This window comes from Diplotaxodon limnothrissa, linkage group LG2 (genome assembly GCF_057381915.1).
Source record: "Diplotaxodon limnothrissa isolate DT_005_m linkage group LG2, D_limnothrissa_male_GT1.1, whole genome shotgun sequence".
NCBI lineage: Eukaryota > Metazoa > Chordata > Actinopteri > Cichliformes > Cichlidae > Diplotaxodon > Diplotaxodon limnothrissa.
In genome coordinates, this window is record NC_140597.1 from 6,526,865 (window position 1) to 6,550,345 (window position 23,481).

At 41.6% G+C, this 23,481-nt stretch overlaps 1 protein-coding gene across 2 annotated transcripts in view; it reads left to right on the forward strand.

The window, feature by feature from the left end:
* Positions 1 to 15,710, forward strand: part of rapgef2b (Rap guanine nucleotide exchange factor 2b) — a 107,064-nt gene extending 91,354 nt beyond the window's left edge. The window contains exons 11-30 of one of the 2 annotated variants that reach the window (XM_085360249.1): positions 453 to 611; positions 1,120 to 1,272; positions 1,552 to 1,716; positions 2,012 to 2,119; positions 2,201 to 2,404; positions 3,840 to 3,948; positions 4,207 to 4,483; positions 5,096 to 5,253; positions 5,911 to 6,151; positions 6,551 to 6,934; positions 7,085 to 7,296; positions 8,216 to 8,339; positions 8,792 to 8,815; positions 9,963 to 10,186; positions 10,602 to 10,769; positions 11,255 to 11,404; positions 11,785 to 11,986; positions 12,093 to 12,622; positions 13,496 to 13,786; positions 15,451 to 15,710. In XM_085360249.1, the coding sequence (XP_085216375.1) occupies positions 453 to 611; positions 1,120 to 1,272; positions 1,552 to 1,716; positions 2,012 to 2,119; positions 2,201 to 2,404; positions 3,840 to 3,948; positions 4,207 to 4,483; positions 5,096 to 5,253; positions 5,911 to 6,151; positions 6,551 to 6,934; positions 7,085 to 7,296; positions 8,216 to 8,339; positions 8,792 to 8,815; positions 9,963 to 10,186; positions 10,602 to 10,769; positions 11,255 to 11,404; positions 11,785 to 11,986; positions 12,093 to 12,622; positions 13,496 to 13,786; positions 15,451 to 15,476 (3,909 nt within the window). In that variant the 3' untranslated portion in view covers positions 15,477 to 15,710. Of the gene's footprint in view, positions 1 to 452; positions 612 to 1,119; positions 1,273 to 1,551; positions 1,717 to 2,011; positions 2,120 to 2,200; positions 2,405 to 3,839; positions 3,949 to 4,206; positions 4,484 to 5,095; positions 5,254 to 5,910; positions 6,152 to 6,550; positions 6,935 to 7,084; positions 7,297 to 8,215; positions 8,340 to 8,791; positions 8,816 to 9,962; positions 10,187 to 10,601; positions 10,770 to 11,254; positions 11,405 to 11,784; positions 11,987 to 12,092; positions 12,623 to 13,495; positions 13,912 to 15,450 lie in introns of both variants that reach the window. The other variant, XM_085360248.1, reaches the window with a different exon arrangement.
* The last annotated feature ends 7,771 nt before the right edge of the window (positions 15,711 to 23,481 follow it).

Consider the following 23,481-nt stretch of genomic DNA (forward strand, 5'->3'; position numbering starts at 1 on the left):
AGTCATAAATAATTTAAGGTTCATTGAGTGCATTGTTGCTGTCAGGGTTAAGGAAACCACAATGGCAGCTTTTCAGAAAATCCTGAAAATACTCTTATTATTGTTATTAAACCTAAATGTGCCCCTACTAATAATACTTTGAAACTCCTTTTTTCTTACTTAAGTCTTGTTTTTTTTCCTGGGCAGCACCAACAGCCTCTTGCTTTTGCTGTATTCCTCTGAGGAAAATAAGAAACCATCTGTTAGTGCAACAGTCCCCTTGTAGTCGCTACATATGGTTCTTTTTGATAAATAACTTTGACTCATTAAAGGACACCAGCTGTTGGGAATGTTACTATACTGAAGTTAATCTGATGTGTGAAGCTGTTAGTGTATTAGTTTTTTGTTTTCTTTCTTTCTTTTTTATTTATTTATTTTTGATCTGACCTCTGTGATTGTTTTTATGGCTCCAGCTGGACTCATGGTCGGTGATCCTGAACGGTTCGGTGGAGGTGACGTACCCTGACAGCCGGACAGAAATCCTGTGCATGGGAAATAGTTTTGGGGTGTCACCAACCATGGAGAAAGAATACATGAAAGGTGTCATGAAGACCAAAGTAGACGACTGCCAGGTAAGAGCCTCACTTTAAGTACTCCTGCTCTAGGTGTTGGTCAAATGTATTGCCTGGGTTTACAGGTCAGTTTCTTCTGCATCATTTCCATGTGACAAACATGGGTACAAACCCTGCCATGTTCAGTTTTTAAATCCCACTGTGACCCACTTGTGCTGAAAGTGTTTGCACTCGTGACACCTAAAGTTGCTGCAGGCAATAGCATCCTTTTAAATGTGCGGAGCAGCTATTATGAAAGAAAATAGGCCAGCTCATGAAAAGAGGAAGATCATAAGGTTTTCTTCTAACTCTGAGCTAAAGTTGGTGGCTGGGGTGTAAAAAATTGTTCCCATTATCTTATTTTTATATATTCATTTGGTTGCTATGCCATCAGATGTTATAGGTTATATTACTTTAACACTTTATCTTCCAGTTATTGTGTTTGAATACTATTAAGCATATATAATTAATGTAAATTTACAAGTTTCTTTCAGTCACCCACTAATTTGAGTTTCTCTGTTGTGTCCAGTTTGTGTGTATAGCCCAGCAGGACTACTGCTGCATCCTCAACCAGGTGGAGAAGAACATGCAGAAGGTTGAGGAGGAAGGAGAAATTGTTATGGTGAAGGAACACCGTGAACTCGACCGCACCGGCACCAGGAAAGGGCACATTGTCATCAAGGTAACCATTAAAAATCAATTAATCTACGCTTCTTTAAACCCCATAATCTCAAAAAAAGAAGTCCATTAGATGATGGCCTTATTTCACACTTGATTTATGACCTCAGTAAACCCAGTGAGCCGTATGTACTTGATGCTAGTTTTAAGGCTTTTTAATAAAGCAGGAGTTCCATCTAGTACATGGTTCCATATAGAGTAAAGCAGGCTAGCATTTCAGTTGCAGTTGCAGTCATCTTAAGGATCTGCCACTCACTTGTAATGTCTTTCTGTTAAACATCAGGGCACACCGGAGCGTCTCACCATGCACCTCGTAGAGGAGCACTCAGTGGTGGACCCTACATACATCGAGGACTTCCTGTTGACCTACAGGACCTTCCTCTCAAGCCCCATGGTCGTGGGCAAGAAGCTCCTGGAGTGGTTCCACGACCCAAGTCTCAGGGACAAGGTATGATCAGCAGGACTCTGGTATATCTGTTCAGATACACTTTAGGCAGCTAGACTTTGTCCATTTACTCACAGACGTGGTGTAAATTTATCTTGTTTCACAGAATTCTGAAAGACTTGAATGTTCTTCAGACATGTTGGATTCACATACATAAAATCCTCAGACATACTTGACTTTTGAACTTGTATTTAATTAGTTGTCAGTAGGTTTAGAGTACAAACAGTTCTACACTCATTCCTCATGAAATCTTTGGACATGACTGAGTGTGTGCATGTCGATCATGTGATCTCTCCAGGTTACACGGGTAGTCTTGCTGTGGGTAAACAATCACTTCAATGACTTTGAAGGTGACCCTGCCATGACTCGCTTTCTGGAAGAGTTTGAAAACAATCTGGAAAAAGAAGTAAGTGTAAAATATAAAGAAATGTGGAAAAAATGTTTAATTCAGATTTCTAATTCATTTTCCTCATTGTGTTTCTTTAAGAAAATGTGTGGGCACCTAAGACTGTTAAACATAGCATGTGCTGCTAAAGCCAAGCCACGGCTGGTGACACTAACCAAGCCATCCAGGGACTCTCCACTGGCATTCAGCCTTCTCGGAGGTCAGGAGAAAGGTTTCCGCATCTTCATCGATGCTGTGGAGCCTGGAAGCAAAGCAGCAGAAGCTGGCCTTAAGCGTGGAGATCAAGTGAGTTGGTTCTCTCCCTCTTCTAACGTCACCAACATCATACACTTTAAATTTTGAGCAGAACATTTCCTGGTAGTGCCGTTTTTATTCAAAGCTCATTTAGCTGCAGAACACTTTTTCTCTGTAGGCTACAGCTGTGCAGACTAACACTTCAATTTTCCTGTTTAAGTAAATTTTTGTTGTGAAATTGGTTTTACATTTTGCTCTAACTAGCATTAAAAGGCCTCTTCTGAAAGTCTCAAATTGAACTTGCCAGTAGCTCTGGGCACCCTGTGTTGGCTTTTTTTCCTCACAACTTGACTGCTCAACTATTTTCACACTCTGCAGTCCTTAGGGCTTTAAGCAAAGTCCCTTAATCCTTGAAACCATCTTGAGAGCGTCTGGATGCGAGTTAAGCCCTCTTGACTCCAAACATCCCCTGCAGCTGTTTCCTCAAAAGGAAGCAGAGAAACTGACATCCATAAGGAAACATTCTCTCTCTCATATATTCTTCATACTTTCTTTTTTATACAGCTGTAGTTAATGTCATCATTCACCCAGTACCTGCTCTTTCAGAGCTTTAGTATTAATCTTATTGGTTTTTATCATCTTCTCAGTAGTGAACTCGCTAATCACTCCTGATCCTAAAAGAGTAGTTTGACTTTGAAAAAGTAAGCATTTACTGGCCTCACAAGAGCAGATGATGGCCTGTGTGTCCATTACGGTTAAAGGCGACTTCCTCTTCTGCCAAAGAGGAAGTGGCAGCTCAGTTAGATGATCGCATTTAAATGCAAATATCCGGCACCTATACAATGGTCAGGTTATGAAGACAAAGACGGGGCTATTTGGAAATGAAAAGGAAGAGTCCTATTAATGTCAAAACCATATGTTGATGATATTTATATCCTGTAGAACATGCATGAGCTTGGGAGTTTAGGGCCTCTTTATTATCTAGTTAAACTGCATAGTTCAGAGATTAATATTTGCAGTGATATAACGCGGCCTGCAAATTGGCCTGATGTGGTGATAACAGATGAGTTTTAGTACTTCCTGTGCTGGAGTTCTGTCAGAATTTAAAAGGCACTCTGTGGTCAAATGATGTTCTTGTGTTTTAAATCCATGGGCCAGATATGATCATCAAACACAGCAGGAGGTTGGATTTTTAATAATTATGCATAAGGTGCTAATTTAGACATGATTCTTTTTCTAACAAGGAGCTGGCAGTGTGTTCAATTCATTATTTTTGCTCTTCTTGTTGTCAACAAAAGAATGCAAAATGTCAAGGTCCCAGTTTTGGAGCCACAACATAATTTTTGTGTTTCTTTATGGGTTAGAAAAAGAGGACGCTATTGACATCATCAGCTCTATTGTTTTTCCTCAGTCTGTTCTCGATCAGATGTATAACCCTTTAAGTTGCTTAAAATTGTGCTCATGGCTTTCTTCGTCTTTCCTGCAGATCTTGGAGGTCAATGGACAGAATTTTGAGAATGTCCAGCTCAGCAAAGCTAATGAGATTCTGAAGAACAACACCCATTTGTCCATAACTGTGAAGACAAACCTTTTAGGTAAAGCATATTATAAGTTATGATATCTTGTCAACATCCACCAAATCACTGGTGATCCTATGACGATTAGAGAGAGAGTTATAGTTATGTCAACAGCAATCACTTGTTTTTGTTGACTTGTCCAAATGTTAAAGCTTATTACTGAACAAAAAGCATGTGGATAAACTAATAAAAAGGTTAAGATCTGAGAGTAGATGTAGGAATACTACAGTGTCTTTAATGACCCTTTTCTTTCCTTTTACATTAACACCTGTCTAGTGTTTAAAGAGCTGCTAACAAGGCCAGAACACGACCATGATTTGGATTGTGAGGAGGAACATGATCGAAAGAATGGGGCACCCCACCTTCCAAAGATTGGGGACATTAAGAAGGCCAGTCGCTACTCGATCCCCGACCTGGCGGTGGATGTGGAGCAGGTGATGAGTCTGGAAAAGGTCAGCAAGAAAGCAAAGACCAACACAGTGGGAGGACGCAACAAGCTGAAGAAAATCTTTGATAAGACGCTCACCAGCATCCTGCCCCCTAAACCATACAAGTAAGAAGACCTCATTACTTTTAACTGTCACGACTTAATTACCAATAAAAGCAGCTTTGCATGTCTAGATTTCAGTGAGAAATAAATATTTAGGACTCTGTGCAGCATTTATATTCAGTAGACTCTGAACTCTGTGATTTTAATATCAATAGGAAATCAAAGCCTCTTGATTGGAGCTGATTAGATGCAGAAACTTCGTTTCTGATTTTTCCTGACACTTTGACATGTTGCTCTGAACGGTTATGCAACGTGCACCTGCATTTTTTTTATCAGTCTGCCAATCAAATGCAAGGCTGAATCAGAATTACTTTGAAATGCCGCAGATAAGAAAGAAAAGGTATTTGTTCATATAAATTTAGTTCCTAATGAGAGCAGGTGTCCATTTCCCACAGGGCACCATTGAAAACGTCTTTTAGCTGAGCCATATATAACCTTTGCTTTCACTGCTGTGAAACTCCAGGATAATTAACATGGAATACATCATATGGACTGCACAGCCAAATGTGTTTCCATCCTCCTTCTCTTCCAAACACAAATATCGCCCTCTGCCTGTTGTTAACAGAACTGCTATCTATAACAGACTCCCCTCTGCTCGCCCTCTTGTTTCCATAGCGACGTTTGCGTGGGCCAATCACAGGATGACAGCATAGTGGGAATGAAGCAGTCCAAACAGATCCCACCAGCTCTGCCAGTCAGCGGAAACCTCTCGTCGTCAAACCCAGACCTCCTGCAGTCACACCACCGCATCCTCGACTTCAACAACCAGCCTGGTGTGTATTTAACCACTACATGGAGCTCGGGAAGTTTGTGGCATCAACACATTTAGAATGTTCAAAAATACTCTGCCATTATGTCATTTGTGGGGAACAAACAAAGAACCGCTCACTCAAATGGCGTCAGATGACTAAACATAATAAAATAGCTACCTAAACAGTTGTTCCTCCACTGCTCACACATAGCACAAAATAAACAAGAAAAATGCAGTAATATGGTCTTTATATTAACTTCTGTCCATTATGTTGTTTATATCCTTTCAGTCCCATTGATAATGAGTAAGTATCGTCTCTCCTTGTGATCCTGCTTCTCCTGGAAAAATCATATCTTTGGCAGTGCTTTCAACCTTTATGTCAGACTTATAGACATTAATCTGTTAGAGTGCAGTCGCTTAATCTGGAGTCATAGTAGTACAAAGCTAATTCAGTAAAACAGCAGTGCAATTTTATATTTCCTCTGGGCTCATGGAGATTTATCTGATCTGCAAGATGCTGGTTTGGCTTTTGCGGGCGTGGGATTGGTGATAAGCTCTTGATAAAGCTTGACAGTCAATCAGTTAATCAATCACTGTTTCTTAATCGGATTCAAGCTCTTCAGATTTCAGGAGACTGATGGTAACATATACCACAATTACCATTGTTTGTCTCTCCCAGATATGTCAGACCAGGTGTTGCGAGTCTTCAAGGCGGACCAGCAGTCTCGGTATATTATGATCGGGAAGGACACAACCGCTAAAGAAGTGGTGGCCCAGGCTATCAGGGAGTTCGCCCTGACTGCTGCACCGGAGGCTTATTCGCTGTGCGAGGTGTCTGTCACACCTGAGGGCGTCATCAAGCAGAGACGGTTACCGGATCAGCTTTCTAAGCTAGCCGACAGGATTCAGCTGAGCGGCAGGTAATGACTTCTTTATCTTGATGTTCAAACTGCAACATCAAAAGTAAAGAGTAGGAATAAAGACGGGTTTGAAAAGACCAGTTCCACCATTCCTTGCTTGTCTCCTTTACATGGATGGTGATGTGCAGTATAGTTTTTATTGCCGTTTAAGTAGGACAAAACATCTTAAATCCAAGAAACCATCCTTATTAAAGAAAGGATAAATAAGAATGAATTGGGATGGAGTGATTGACCTCAGTTCATCTTTTCAAGATCCCAGTGGATTAAAACTCATTGTTTTATCAACAGCATTAAAAAATCCTAAGCTTTTTACAGTCCGAGCAGAAAATTCTCATAGATACAGAGAGAAAAAATGGCAAATGTTTAACCAGTATTTTGCAATCCATCTTCCTCCATCAGATACTACTTAAAGAGCAACATGGAGACAGAGACGTTATGTTCCGATGAGGATGCCCAGGACCTCCTTCGAGAAGGACAGATTTCTTTGTTACAGCTCAGCACCGTGGAGGTGGCCACACAACTCTCCATGCGGGCCTTTGAACTTTTCTGCGCCATCGAGCCCACCGAATACATTGATGACCTTTTTAAGCTGCGCTCAAAGACCGGCTCTGTCAGCCTCAAGCGCTTCGAGGAGGCAATTAACCACGAGACCTTCTGGGTGGCCACTGAGGTTACGCGGGAACCGAACCAGCTAAAACGCATGAAGATCATCAAGCACTTCATCAAGATAGCCCTGCACTGTCGCGAGTGCAAGAACTTTAGCTCCATGTTCGCAATCATCAGGTGGGACAATGAATGTGCAATAAACTGATTTCTTTTACATTTTGGGTCATATTTTTAAGTCATATTAATATAGAGAAGTTCTTCTGTGTTGTGATGTCTGTACAAATTGTTGTACTGATTATATATTCACTGCCACGGCTTTCCCTATAGTGGTCTGAACCTGGCTCCAGTCTCCAGACTAAGAGGCACATGGGAGAAGTTGCCAAGCAAATATGAGAAACTGTTCGGGGACCTGCAGGACCTCTTCGACCCTTCAAGAAACATGGCCAAGTACAGGAATGTCCTCAGCAATCAAAACCTCCAGCCACCAATCATCCCCCTGTTCCCTGTCATCAAGAAGGACCTCACCTTTCTACATGAAGGTAAAACAAAATGAAACGACCGACTTTATAAAATAATTATGGATTCAATTTTTTGTGATTGGCAGTATTTTTGCAAAGTTCCTGTGTGGCAGATTTACTCTAGTGTTTTTACATTATTTTATATCTGTTTAGCTCAGATCTTTCACTCGGTAAACATTACTATATTAGACACTACACAACACACACAGCTGCAGATTCTGCACAATTTTTCTGAAAAGAGTCAGTGTTGCCAGATACTGCTGATAGTTTCCAGCTCAAAATCTATTCAAAAACTGCCAATATGCACACAGGCCCACAGAGTTTAATCACCACTGCACTGCATCAGATTCAAGAGCAGTGCACACTAGCGCTCAATCATACACAAAACAAAAAACTATTCTTACTATCGGTTTGCAGGCAAACACTTTTGCATTATCACCTATCATTTAAAAGCAAACTAAATAACAATCCATTTTGCAAAGTCGAACACCCAGGCATGCACACACATACAACCCATTTATATACTATATATATTTCTAATCTTAAAAAGTGTGTATTGTTATTGAAATACAGGACAACTGGCTGTTTTTCATGTAAGCTTTTCTCAATGTGAAAGCCAACTATAAGTAGGTAACTGCTTCTTGGTTTCAGTGTGGTTCTTTAAATATTGCAGTTAGCTTTCCTATCATCTGCTATACATGGAATTATCCATAACTTTAAGTTTACCTCTCTGACCAACTTCTTTATGTACAGACCACCAGTGATCTCAAAACAAATTGTGTTGATTTGCTGTATAAATGCAGTAACCACAAACAGAATCTAATTGTTTCAAGGGGTAAAAATGCTTCACGGTTAGCCATATTTATCTCCGTAGTCCTCTGTCACTTGCTGTAGTTTTTAAACTCTGTAATTGATCTTTTTTTTTCTTTGGCTTTTTCAGGCAATGACTCTAAAGTGGACGGCCTGGTGAACTTTGAAAAGCTGCGGATGATTGCCAAAGAAATTCGCCATGTTGGTCGCATGGCGTCTGTCAACATGGACCCAGCCCTTATGTTCCGAACAAGGTAAGATATTTAGGAAACAAAGTTAGATCTTTAGATTCTTAAGGACCCTTCACTCTCCCTGTAGGACCAGCCGGCACTACGCTGACTAACCAGCTCTGTGGGGTTAGCCGGTTCACGTAGATTGAGTCCAATTCCTGCCTCACGCTTTTCCTTTAAGCAGCTGTTCTCTTTGACAACTGCTTCGTCTAGCAACTGTTTCCTTGTACACATTGTTGGCATAAGATGTGCTCAGTGCTTCTGTGAAAGTCTCTTTGTCTAATCATGTCTCCTCTTAGTCGAGTGTTACCATTTGATTTCCTTTCTGCTGACTTTCATGTGGGTCTGTTGGTGAAATTGCTTCTCTTTGGTGATCTTGGTGGTCTTTCCTGTCCTAAGCTTTGTCTCCTCTCTCTCTTTCAACTCATCCACCCTTTGCCCTCCATGCTTCTCTGCTCATGGCACACACCCTCTAGGAAGAAGAAATGGAGAAGTTTAGGGTAAGTTTGGTGACCCTACAACCTTTGCCCTCTCTGCACCATGCACCCTTTTTTTCCCCTGCAGATTTGCCTGCTTTTTTGAGTTAAATCCGTTTTGAGTTAAATCCTTCTAACTCTGCTTGACGCTAACCTATGGATATTCAGTGGAACAAAGGTCACATATGCCAACATGAGGTTATAGTGAATTATTTGAGAATCAGTAAATAATGGGAATAATTGGAATACTGTTTACGACATGAGATAAACACACGCTTGACAAATAAAAGGATTATATCCAGCTTCCAAGTAGCAAATGCGACCTTTTTCTGATATGTTGTTTCCCAACATAATGCATGCAGCTTCTGTTTTAAAGTTTTGCCTGTCTTTGATGGTCGATCTGCTTATCAAAGCTCCAAACAGCCAGAGATTCTGGAACTGAAATACTCTGCAACATGCTTTACATTCTTGTGGTCAAATGGGACACCATTGTGCACAGCCAACATTTAATGGGAAACATGCAGATTTACATTTCATTCACTCAAAAACAAAAGAAAGCAGTTTGACATCTGCAGCTCATGATTAGCACCTTAATCTCGTAAATACAACATCCATGCCTTGTAGCTGTGAGATTGTCTCGTAATAATATCTCTAAAATGTGGTTTGTTGTTGTTATAAGGTACTACTTGAAAATTTTTATTGAAACGTGATAAATTTGTTTCCACCATCGAGAACAAATGTGGCTTCTCATTGACTAACACCACAGGCGACTGCCAGGGTGCTGTTTGGCTGAGACCATGTGCAAAAAAACATGCTTTCACTACTACTACTACTACTACTACCAGCTCTGACTCAAACCACAGAAATGTAAACTATGACTGCACTACACTAGCCCCTCTTTCTACTGCCCTGTTGTTTGACTGCAGCCGTCATCGCTCAACCTCTCCCTCTGCCGTCTGGAATGTCTGGAATGTTTTGGAGTTGGGAGAAATGACTAAAGCTGGTCTCTGCATGTTCGAGTTTTAAATACCACACTCCCTATGTAGCCTCATAGTGTCAAATATACAGTTTTACTTCAAAATCAAGTCATTTACAGTCTGAAGCCACACCTTTTTTTTTGTCTTCTTGTTTGTGCGTCTCTGTTCCTCTCTATGTTCATGTGCACAAGCAGGTCGCTAAGTCAGGGTAGCGCCAACGCCGCCGTGCTTGACGTCACACAGACAGGTGGGCACAAGAAGCGGGTGCGACGCAGTTCCTTCCTAAACGCCAAAAAGCTTTACGAGGATGCCCAGATGGCTAGGAAGGTCAAACAGTACCTGTCCAACCTCAGCCTGGAAACGAATGAGGAGAGTCTTCAGACACTCTCCCTACAGTGTGAACCCTCCATTAGCACATGTGAGTTTGTTGCAGTTTTTCTTCTTTCTTTCAGTTTTTGGGGTTTGGGGAGTTTAATAGGGAAAAATATGAAGTTACAAAAGATCGAAGCTTGAGCGCAATTCTCCTGAGACATACTCATACCCTCACACATACTTCACTGCTCAGAATCAGATCCTCAAGGACTCACTGGCATGAAATAAAAATCTGAGTTACTTAGCCAATTTCCTCATTGTTGATGCCAAACCTCCTTTGTTGTCATTGCACTGGGGAGTAGTGGTCAGAGAGACTCTGTGAGCCGTGCAGCTCAGTTTTGATCGATACAAAAGTCTTAAGAGCAAATTTCTTCCTTCTAAGCCCTTTTTAACACAATTACCTATTAAATGTAACTTAAAGTATATCTATACAGAATACTTACTTATTTCCCACTACTCAGTGCCCAAAAATGCAGGTGGGAAACGACCAGACACTTCTCCAGTTGTGCCCAGAGCTGCGAGTCAACAAAGGGGTCAGCTGGCCAAAGGAAACCAAGCTCTCCAGGTCCCCGCTGTGGCCCTTTACCCATCTCGAAAGAAAGTGCAAGTCAAGGATCTGCCACCATTCGGTAAGATGAAGATTACACATAACCGTCAGTATTCAAGTATCATTTGAGTTTAATGGTATTTCCCCCTCCCATCATTGAGAGAATAGGATACGTGTTATTCTAGAATAAAGCTTTATGATTGTGAACATTCATTGGATAGTTATGAAGGTAAAATTCTTGGGATGTGAATCTTTTTATTTTTTAATTGGTTTAGCTTTCCGTACAGGTGGATACAGTAATGGTGCATGATTGCATGAACAGCATTCTGTATAGATCTTCTGTTCCCTTGTCCTTGTACATGCTCCTATTACCTTGTCCTCCTCATCTTTTTATTTGCAGACAATGGCTGATTCAGCTTCTTTGTGACAGTGCTGCCACCAAGAGGCTGGCTGGCAATAAACAAATGCAAAAAAATCCCAGACAATGCTGCTTAGCGTCCCAGCACCCTTGGGGTCTGGCAGTGTTCCTCATGTTAATTCTGCTCATCTTTTTGCAAATGTCCACAGGCACCAGTTCCCCGCAGTCTCTGAAGAAGATCCTCGCTCTTTCAGAGGAGGGGAGCGAAAGACACCGGAGGCAGCCAGAGGACACCATGTCCAATGCCTCCTCCCAGCTCTCCTCCCCTCCCACCTCCCCCCAGAGCTCGCCCAAGAAGGGTAAGCCAATAATCCTCCCTCCCTCTGACACCACTCTCCAGACTGCAGTCATGGTGAGCTACAATTGCCACCTAGTGGCTGCCGCTATGTACTGCATGATGGCTCTCATTGTTCAGAGTATGAGAGACCAATATGATATTAAAGTTGACAGATGATGCGTGAATAAGAGTTGATTTATACTATAAAACAGATACTGTATGGATTTAATTTAGTCAGCCAGGTTTAAGTTGTGTAAAAACAGAGATAAGCACTTAGAATTTGAATGCTTTTCTCATAATCACGCACTACTTTTACCAATGACTATGAATTAAAAACTGTAAATTCTGATCTACTGCAAGTACATAAATGTATCGTCTTCCACTTCTTCCTCGCTCCTCCAGGTTACAACAGGATGGGAGACACCTACTCAGACTCTGGTCACAGTGAGATCTCCTCTCGCTCCAGTCTCGTTAGTAACTCCTCTTTCGACATGGCCCAGGAGGAGAGGAGACTTCGTCACTCCGGAGTAGTCGGGGATTCTCACATTGGAGGATCAAGGCTGGAACGAAGAGCCACAACTGACCCCGATCAGTACAGTCTTGGGTAGGATTACTGAGAACTTGATAAGTGAATCATTGTTTTGTTTTTTTTTCCCTTCTGAGGTGAAGCATCGTCATCTTTTATTCTTTTTTTAAACATCATATCCTAGGTCATATTCATCAATGCAGGACTGTCGGGGCATTTATGCTGGCGGCCATACAGTACTCTCCTCACCCAGTTCAGAGGAACTGACTCAGGATCAGGGAGACCGTGTTTCCCTCGACGCTGCAGACAGCGGCCGCGGTTCTTGGACATCCTGTTCCTCTGGCTCCCACGATAATATCCAGACGATGCAGCAAGGACGTAGTTGGGAAACTTTGGCCTTTGGCGGTGGTGGAAGTGGAGGCGGCATTGGAGGGCTCCCTCCTGGCGGGCCAGATGCCATATTAGGGGGATCAGCTGCACTGTGGGCAGCACAGGCAAGGGGGAGCTGGGCATCTGCCAGCTCCTCCTCGTCCTCAGCAGCATACTGGGGGGAGGACTCCGAGGGGGATACTGGCACCATAAAGAGGAGAGGAGGAAAGGACGTCAGCACCGACCCAGAAACAAGTAGCATCACATCCACCGGGTCAGAGGAGGCAAAGCAGCTCTGCCGACCATCTCCATCACCCATCACTGTCGGAAATAAAGGCGGCCTTTGTAAGTGACTGCTAAGTTTTTGTTTTGTTTTTTTTATGCACCATTACGAGTCGGACTGTTTACTGACTTGATTGCAGTGACTTTCTAAAGTCTTTGTTACCTCACAGTCATGAGGAGACTCCTCAAGTTTGTGCACCTCACAAAGAAACCTACACGTACCTGCTATATAACACATTTTAGACCTAAAATAATGTACAGATTCCAGTGGTGCTGAATTCTTTCCTGGCATGTCCTAATATAAATATTAAACATTATACATTCATCCTGCAGCAGCTCAGTGTCTCATTATTGCGGCCTGCCCCACAGTTTGAGAAACATTGGATTAAACAAACAAATGTCTTTGTGGCTTTAGTTTGTAATCCAGCTCATTTTAACCAATGATGTTTGGGCAGGCTGTGGTTGTCCCTGCAAAGACCAAGAGGGAAATGTATCTGGAAACCATCAGCTAGCATTTTGCTTTTCACAGTTTTGTTGTTCATTCCTGAACAGTGACTCGGGTCCAGAATTTTGGCCGCGATGTCCACTGGCTGCGCTGAATGGGGCCCAAATATCAGTCAACCCACAGGCCAAATCATTAGAGGATAGCTGTTGGGTTCCCAGATTGCTTCTCATTTAACTCTTGGCAAAAAAAAAGAATGAAATGGGCATTGATCCCAAAATTATGAGGTAATCCTACATCCTATCGAAGGATTGTTTTTCTTCTGTGCAGCAGAGCAGTCCAGATTTGAGATGGTAACATTTAATGACAGCATCTTTAAATGTTGCATCTCATCCTTTTTTTCCCTTAATTTTTGATTTGTCATCTTCTGCTGTCGCTGCCAAAAAAGCTTCATAAAACACATCATCACGTGTCTCTCTTTTGTATCCCCTCAGCCCGAAAAGAGGGCCGTTACCGTGAGCCTCCCCCGACTCCCCCCGGCTACACTGCCTTGACCATCTCTGACCTCGCTGAGGGACAGCACTCAGCCCAGTCTGTTCCCATGTCCACAGCGACCCACTCAGGCCGGCGGCCACCAGACTACACTACGGCTCTGCAGCGCTCGCGCATGGTCACCCAGTCGCCCGACTCCCACCAGGCCCACCAGGGGGCCAAGCACCGGGCAGGCGGCCTCCACCGCACTCGCTCACCCGCCGAGGAGCAAGAGCCTGAAGAGGAAGAGGAGGGTGAGTCCTTGTCTTCCAAACTAGTCGCTCTGAGGAAGCCAGTGGCACAGCATACACCAGAGACTCCCAGACCATGACAGTGTGTGTACGGGGGTTAACAGGCAGGGCCCGACTCCCCAAGGCAGGTAAAAACTAATTTATCAGGTTGCCCCCTCCACACCAGTGAACCTGCATGTCAGCAGAGATGCATACAACCCCCACAGCACTAGTAGCACCGGTCCCACTCCAAATTCCAAAAGTCAGTGGAAATTAAATTTGATCTGGAAAGTCTTGATTTGGAGTGGGACCCTCACCTCTTACCCGCAATATGTCATCATGCATGAGTCATACTTACTGGATTAGACTCACTACTTCTCTGCCACCACGCATTCTGCTCTTCTTCTCTCACTTTCTCACACACCGTGTCCAAACAGCATTCATCAGCAGACACGGTGTTAGGATCCTCTCACCCATGCAGTCAGTGCCTGAAAACATGCACCTCCATTCACCTGCACCAGCACACCCCTGACTCGCCTGCAGTGACTCTGAACATACTGTGTGTCGTTGTAGTGGTCTGGTGTAGCGAAGAAAGATCAAAATGTGGATAGATGTGCACTTGTTAAGTAATAAATGTATAGACTAACATGAAAGGCTAGTTTAAAGAAAGGCTGATGTGCAAGCTTGAAAAAAGGTTTTAGTTTAGGTAGTTCAGTATGCCTGCCTAATAAACAGCTGTTTGTTTACACACTAAAAGCAGCCACAAAAAGAAATTTGACACGCAACATGAAAATATTTTACCAAAATTGACATTTTAGAATCTTTTTCCACCCACAAGCTGCCTGTCCTTGATTTCATCCATGATTTGATGCAAGAAATCAAGAACTGGAACTGAAACAGACCAAAACTACAAACATTTTTCCAACTTTTTGAGAGTGATGACTCAAAGAAGGCCATTGGAAGGAAAACAGTGAGAGAAACGGTAAAAAAAAATTCCTGCCGCTAATATACACAAAAAAATCCCGATGTCAACAAATCATCTCAAACCTGTTAAAAATAGATACTGCAGTGCATTTCCAGTGGAGGACATTTCCAACTGGAAGCTTAAATAAAGCACATGGAAATGTTAAAGCTGTTTTTTGGCTTCGTATGTCAGAGGTTTCAGCATCTGCAGCAAAGTGAAGTGTTGGAGTAGTGAATGTATCTGTGACATCTGCCATGCAATCTAACATTGCTCATGGCAGAGTTGGCATCAGCAAGTTGTTAATTATCTGGGCAGTATCTCAGGCAAAACTATCCGAGCACCATGCCAAATGCACTTGGAGAAAATGCTTTGAAAATCCTTTATTGCTTTACATTTCGAAAACGCCACAGTCTGCCTTCAGATGACTGAGCAGCACTGTTGTACTGCGGTGTTTGTGTCCAATCAAACAAGTTTAGTCAAGCTTTGAAAACTTCCCTCGAAAACTTCAGATTGATGTGAGTTAAAGCTGATCAAAAAAATGATGGTATTCTTTGGTAATATTGTTGGCATTACATTAAGTAAAAGCTTCCTGAGCGGTGTCTCAGGCAGGTTTTCATTCTACACATTGCCACTGCTGACCTCATTAACTCTTCAACTTTATTACATTCTAGCTCATGCATTCATTCAAGGTAACCGATGCCTATCTTTGTTTCTCTCTCCACAGAGGATGAACAGGTGTCAGCGGTTTGAGGGACAACAGTGGACATCTTTTTGCAGTAACTTGAAGTGCCCCTTGTTCAGGGTGGACAGGATTAAAGAGACAGGCAAACAGACACATCCGTGACATAACGTGCCTGCCTCCTCCACTTGATTCTCCCTCCTTATTGGTGGATTCCTCTGCTCATCTCCCTCCTCCGCCTTAAAGCATCATGGAGGGTTGAATGACCCTGCATGCAAAAAAAAAAAAAAAAAAAAAGATAAAAATACTGTGAAGAAGAGATGGAGAGAAGGTCAAAGACGATTTAAAAAAATGCCTGGCACTTTGGAAAAAAATAAGACTGCAGAACGCTGACTGGCACTGGGTTTTGGGGGGGCTTCACCCAAGCCACAGACACACAAAACCACATAAATATTACTGTTACAAACAGGACTGACTTCTTAAGACTGCCCACCACCACCACCGCCGCCGCCACCAGTAACAAAATCCCAGACCTTGCTGTTGACACCACAGCATCATGACGTGTTGAGCTTCATCTGCACTTTCTCATTTTCTACTTTCTAAAAAAAAAAAAAAAACAACAACAAAAAAACACCCAACCCAAGAACAAATAAAACTACAAAACAGACTAATGCTGAAGACGGAGAGAAACGGTTGACTTGACTCTTAATTTTCAACTTCCCACTAGATTTTTTTTTTGGTTTGTTTGAGTTTTGTTTCTTTGATTGCACTCTGGGGGACCGAAAAGAGAAATCAAGTCAGCCCATAATTTCTCTGCCTGGACTGAAATGACCCATCTGTTGCTGAGGGTTTGAACTCTGAATCCAGTATTATCTCATGTCACATATGAAAGCTAATCACTTGTTGGTTTAAATCAAAGAGCTAGGAGGAGGACTCAGGTGGGAGAACCAACGTGCACACATGCACAAACAGACAGAGACACACACACAATACATTTTGCATACCCAAGCATAAACAAAATCACAGTTTAATTCAAAAGCTAGCACTTTCAGCACAATATCAGATTTTACCAGATGCTTGCTGCCACCCCCCCCCACCCCCCCACCCCCCCGGATAACAGGGTATGAGTGAAGCATATCAGCAGAGTGTGTCTGGTTATATCTCAGTCTTTGTATCATCTAGTTGCTTTGTTTTACACTGAGACTTTTGATGGCGATTATAGGAAAAAGCACAGAGATGACCCACTGGGAATCACATGAGGCTTAACGGTGTTGGTCTCTACAGTGCATCAGAGGCACACAAGCGAGCTAAATCGAGAAATCTAAGAATCATAGTACAAACTGTGAGCAGCAATCGAGCACTAATATTAGAAAAGTTGCCTTTCATTCCGTTATTTTTACTGATGAAAGGATCACAGACCAGCAGCAGGGCTGATTTTGTTTTAAAAGCTGCCAGTGTGACTCTACCTTTGCAACATGATCTTGTAATAGTCTGAATATACACCCATTTCCCTTCCAAATGAAAATATCCACTGATTCAGATTTGGCTTCTTCCCGACACAAACACACGCCACATCTCATGAATGTCCAAGCGCCTTATGATGCCATGATTGCAAACATTTCATTCGGCGGTTGTCCCCAATGTGAATCACCTTGTTTCAAGAGCAAACCTTGAATCAAGCAGTAGTGGAATGAAATGCCTTATTCAAGATACTTCCCCTGGCTTTTTTTTTTTTTGTTGTTGTTGTTTTATTTCGTGTGTGTGTGTGTGTGTGTGTGTGTGTGTGTGTGTGTGTGTATATGTATATATGTATGTATGTGTATATATGTATATGTATGTATGTGTATGTATATACATATATATGTATACATATATGTATACACATATACATATATATATATGTGTGTGTGTATATATGTATATATATATATATATATATATATATATATATATATATATATATATATATAGAACCAGGAAGTCGGGCATTTATTTTTGGTTGTGTTTGTGGCTTCAGGTGGTTTTATCAGACTGTGTTACAGTATAGTAGATCTTTTTGTCTCGGCATAGAGCGACCCTGCCTCCCTCCCTCTGTTGTCGTGCTACCAGATACATCCTCAGAAACTCTCCTCATCTGTTACAGACATCAGCTCAGTGGATGCTGTGTGTATATCGCTAATGCCTGCGTCCAGTTTTACATCATATCTCAGCATCAATGGAAGCGACTGAAAGTTTTGATCTTTTTTTTTTTTTCTTTGACTCCGGTGAGGTAGTTGACGAATGAAGTACTTTTTTTTTGTTGTTGTTTTTAATCCAAGGCTGCCAATTTAAACGATTAAGAATCCTCTTGTGAAACGTAAACTTTTTGTTGTTCTTCAGAGTGGCACTGATCACATTGATCAGTCTTTGAATGAGTGCAGTGTTTTCCACTGTGTTCTGTGACTTCGCTCTAATCATTTTTTCCCTAGGGTTTCTTTTGTTATTGTATTTTTTTTTTTTTTTGTAATGGTTGCAGATGGATTGTTAATAATTTGTTTGTAATACAGTGGTGACATGCATCATTCACGTTCATTCAACTCTGAAGATAATGTGCATATTAGCGGGCCGAGTCCTAGTTCGAAAAACAAAACGTTGCACAACAATGTACAAGCGTAAAAGTAAGTGTAGTAGGTAGAACTGCTACTCCGTTTGATGTGTGATGTCAGTGAGAAATGTACATTTAGCTGGTGATGATCTTCTTTTCTTCATTCTTTCTTGTACTACTTTGACCTGTATGTCTTTTAAAAAGACAATTGGTGGAGTACGTATCGGTTGTTTTTTGTATTTTTAATACAATAATTGTAAATATTGGTTATATTTTTGTTCAAATGTACTATGTTTATGCCTCAACATCCAGTTTATATGAAGCTGGGAATCAATAAAACTGCATAAAGAATCAACACCTAGGTTTAAATTCACTTATTCATTTCTTCTGCATTTAGATGTCTTTCTTTTCATTTTTCTTTCTAAGGATTTTTTCCCCTTTTTGTCTCCAGATGCCGTCTAGTGTTTGCACAAGTCATGGAAGCAACTTGAAAAGTGTAACGCTCATCCTTTTCTATCTGACCACAGAGTGTCAGAGTTAATAAAAGAGATATTGAAGTCTCCTCTTGCTTTTATGTACTTGTTTTGTGTTATCTTGTGTTATCTTGTTACTCTGAGAATAGTACAAGTCCCCACTCTAATTTTTCTCTTGGTGTTCTAATTTACTTGATTCCTCATTCATTTCTTCAATTACCCGTTTCTTTTTCTAATAAAGTTCTACAGTTCCCATAATAAGAGAAGTAAATTGATGCCAATACATCTGACCAGTGTTGTGGAAATGATGCGGGTTTTTTTTTTTTTTCTCTTGAAACTGAGACATTTAATTCATCCCTTCGTTGTTCATGATAACTGCTGAGATTTATATTTTTCCTGAATTGGGAAAAATGGAAAGATGAAGCAACACAACAATGGCAGGCAGCGTTATATAAAATTAGTTATTTTCCAAGGGGACTGGAAGGGACTCTGGTGGTTCAGAAGTTTGAAAATGTTAGCTGTGCGTCCTGTTTTAACTTCAGTTCTATTTTTGTTGTTTTCAGTTTAGTTTGATACTTCTCAGAGTGACTTTGTTCATTTCTTATGCATTCTTCAGTGATATTAAGTTACTTTTAAGTTTAGTTTTCATGAAATGTGTGATGGCAAGATAAGAATTAGAATAATGGATAGGATTGTCAGAATATACACTCAGAGGCTATATACACACTTTATTAGCTGCAGCTGTTCAACTGCGCACATTTAATCAGCCACATGGCAGCAACTCATTTAGGCATCTCTGGTAAGTGGCAGTTCTCTGAGTAAAAATATTGATGCAATGCAAGAGAGCAGAGGAGAATTGCCAGATTGTTTTGACCCAATAGGAATGCAACTGTGACTAAAATAACTTTGTAACAACCAAGCTGTGAAGAAGAGCATCTGTGAGTGCCAGACACATTGAACTTTAAAGGAGACTGGCTATAGTGGTGGAGGACCACACTGTGTGCCATTCCAGGGTCAATAAATCTGGACAATAGAAGATTGGAAAAACATTGCCTGTTCCGATGAGGCTCGATTTCTGTTGTGACATTTGAATGGTAAGATCAGCATGAAAGCATGCATCCATCCATCCAGCTGTGTCATGCATCAGAAGATGGGTTTGGTGGTGTTTTTCGTTTTTTAACAAAACACTACTCAAATGGGTCACCAGACCTCAACGCAAAAGAGAACATTTTGCATGTGGTGGAATGGGAGATCAAACCTGCAGAAACTGTGCGATGCTATCATGACACCAAATCTTAGAAATGTTTCCAGCACCTTGTTTAATCTGAGCCACAAAAAAATTTAAATGGTTCTGAAGGCCAAAGCGGATCCAACCGAGTAATAGTAATGTACCTAATGGCCACAAGAGGGCACTCTAACAGTTAAGATCTGAACTCAGTTTGCTCAGACATTAAAGTGAGTGTTGTAATGCATAGAAAATATGTTAAATTGATTGTAATTGCTCAGATTTTGAAATGAAGAATGATTTTTATTAGAAACCCAGTTTAAAAGAAAGCCCTTTTGTTGTGGGGGAAATCAAACTTAAATGTAACTAACCCGTGTCGTCATAGCCTAATAGCATCTTCTTTTTTTTTTCTTTTTCTTTCTTTTTCCCCCAGAGCCTCGGTTCAGGTGGGGAGACTCCCTGTGCTCATGCAGTCTGAGATTATTCCGGCTGTTGCGGTGCTAGTCGGCACCATATCACAGCTCGACATTTCCAGTCCTCATGAATAATGCAAGCTCAATGGTCCTGGTTCCTGCTATCATGGAGCCGAGGGCCCCAATTTGTCACACTATCCAAAATATGATGCACATCCCCAACACGAGAGTCGAGGAGCTGCCTTCACATCCACACACATGTACAGACTGGTAAATAAAGGTATAAATATCTGTTTCACTGCTCCAGTTCTGTGTCTATTCTCAGCCTCTCATAGATAAAGAGAAACAAGAGGATAGGGGAGATGCAACTTTTTTTTCCCTTTTTTTTTTTTTTTTTTTTTTTTTTGCCAAATTCCAATACTGAGCCATTTTCAAATTGGTTCAAATTAAACTGTCAAAATGGCTACAAAGATGCTTAAGTTGCCTGTGGTATTTTGGTTAGTTACCATATTTCTCAAGGGTATCAAAGGCTCTGTGGCAGCGTTTAGCTGACAGTACTGAAAGAAGTTAATACACAGGTTTTATTAACTGCTGCCGATTTCTGTTATCTCGGGTGTTATAGAACCAGTTAGTGACAGAAAACACTGGTCTCTTCCCAGCTGTTATGAGTCTGGAAAAAATACATTAAAGTCGTGGCCTTTATGCATGTCTGTTTGACTCTCCGAGGAAAGAGATGTGGACCAGAGGACTCGAGAACGATAGACTGCATAGCGTTGAGCTCTTGTTATTCATGGGGTGTGGTGTCACATAACAACTGCAGTGTAAGCGACACAAAAAGTGCCTATATGTATATATTTTTTTCCTAATTTCCATCATACAGAGGCACAGCTCTAATGCTGACAAGTCATGTTTTTATTGTGATAAAATGAAGTTAAAATATTCTCACTGCAGTCGCCTGCATTAGAAAGATAACTGTGACTGACATGGGAATCGATGTGGAACCACACATGCCCAAAAAGGAAAAAAAAACCCAAAACAAGCACTGCTGCTGCATGAAATTACAGAGGAAACGCTGCTGTAATCTGTGTCCGACAGTACCACCACCCCCGAATATAGTTAAAGGCCATATGTTTACTACTGGCTTGGCTCTGGAAGTGTGCAGCATGCTCAGAGGCACCAGGGGGCACTCTTTCCTGTAAAATGCCGCCAGATAGACGTGTCCACTCTTTCCCTGGGCAATGGGCCTTATCAATGGGTAGCAGGCAGCCATTGGTCCTCTGTAGATAGCCGGGCTGGTTATGTGTGCAAAGCCTGGGCCCAGAGTGTCGACCGTGTTCAATCGAGGCAGCCGTGGGTCATATTATGGGACTGTCTGGATTCCTTTCATGGTAAATTGGATGAAGGCTACAGCACTAGAGCTGAAGGGAGTGGAGATGTCACAGTGTTCAGCAGGCTATGTCTGGACTTCACAAGGCTACATAGGCCTGAGCAGACTATTCACTTAAAAGCTGTCGGAGTCAAAGAATTGAGAAAAAGAAAGATTAATAAAAGCTGTATACGCTCCTCTGCCCAGGTGCTTTCCTCTGCAATTTGCTGTGGTAAAATCCAGTGAAGGTTGTGGGTCTGAAGGGAGGGGTTGAAGAGCACTTTAAAGCGCATTCATTCTTTTTTTGTTTTGATTGAGAAGAATGTTCTCATTGCACACGGTTCATAAAGGGACTCGTGCTGTTCCCTTCACTCCCAGAGCCTCTTGTAGAGAGCCGGTAATTCAATATCAGCGTGAGGTTCTTTAATTACTGTCGGTGCATGTACCTGGGCTTATTACATTTTGTGATTTTCTCAGATATTTCATACATAATTGGAAACAATAAGTGTTATATCACAGTTATCTCTGAAAGATGTCTAACGGTGATATGGGGTTAGATATAAATCCACCATTTCTCTATAAAAAAATAGATAGTGTACATTCCCTAGCGGTTTCAGCTTTTCAAACTTCACTCCAAGAGGCAATTGCCACTGTCAAAACCGTACATTTTGAGGTGCATCAATACATTTTGATATTTTATGATGCCTTTTAAGGAAAAAAAAATGTCAATACAACAAATCAGAACAACAGCAACCGTATTTTCTTTTTAGATAAGCGGTTCCAGAACTACTCAGATCTGTTATTATCTTGCATCGATCGTTTGGTTATTTGCCAGAGAAGAGCGGCTTTCTTGTGTTGTGCCGGTGGTGCTGCTGTGCCCTCAACTCTGCTGCTCCGGCTCTCGAGTTGCCACTGTGGTAGATTAGTAGATACTGAGATCCGCCTCTGACAGAGCACCTGCAAATGTGCAGAGATAAGAAGAGGGAGCCACCCTATAAACAGAGTAGAAAACCAGCAGTGCACACTTAAGCAACACTCTCAGGACTGACAATAATTCAGCTGTGTTGAATTTTTTAAGTCATTCATAGTTTGGAATTTTTATCAAGTATCTATCTCTCTATCTATCTGTGCAAGCTCTTTCACCTCTGCCTCACACACTATTCCCATAAATAAATCTGTGACTTTATGCTCCCTGTTGCCTTGCAGAAGTGATTCGGTGGAACCTGACGCCTCATGCAGTAATGACTCTCTTGTCATTCATGGCATTGGCAGAAGAAATCACAGAGTGAGAAAATATCTTCTCACTATCTGCTGTGGAGGAGTATAAAGGTCTGTAGTCATTATGGAGGAGGCCCAATAAAAATTGTTCAGATTCAATGGCTTTAGTCCAAGAAAACATAGAAAACACAACAATCTTTCATACAATGCTTAGTGGGAGAACAAACTCAATTCTAGATGCCATTTTCAAGTCCTAAGGTATAATTGGCAGACGGTTAGCTTAGCTTAACATGCAGACTGGAAGCTTTCTCCGTAATAATTTACTGCATGCATTTATATGTCACTGTTGCATGCCATTAGCACTGTGTCTTTTCTCTTCTTTCATGGTCTGTTCCTTGCCCTCGGTCTCCCAGTAGCTTCTTGCAGGTGTGAGTCTCTGTAGGGCTGCATGCCTGCAGTTACCTGAGCCAAGAATTCTATTGTGTGTTGTATTCTTCCCTGTTTCCTTTTCTCATCTTTTCTCTCCAGTTTTTTCTCTGAACCCCAACTGGTTGCAGCAGATGGCTGCCCTCCTTGAGCTTGGTTCTGCTGAATTTTTTTTAAAGGGAGTTTTCTGCTTCTTTCTCCCCAGTGTTGCCAAGTGCTTGGTCATAGCAGGTTCTTAAATTATTGGGTTTCTAATATTGTAAATTTATTATTGTGCCTAACAATATACAACACCTATTGATCAGTCACGACCGAACAGGCTTTAGTTGCATGCAGGTAAACGGTCAATATGGGGAAACAAAAACAGATAG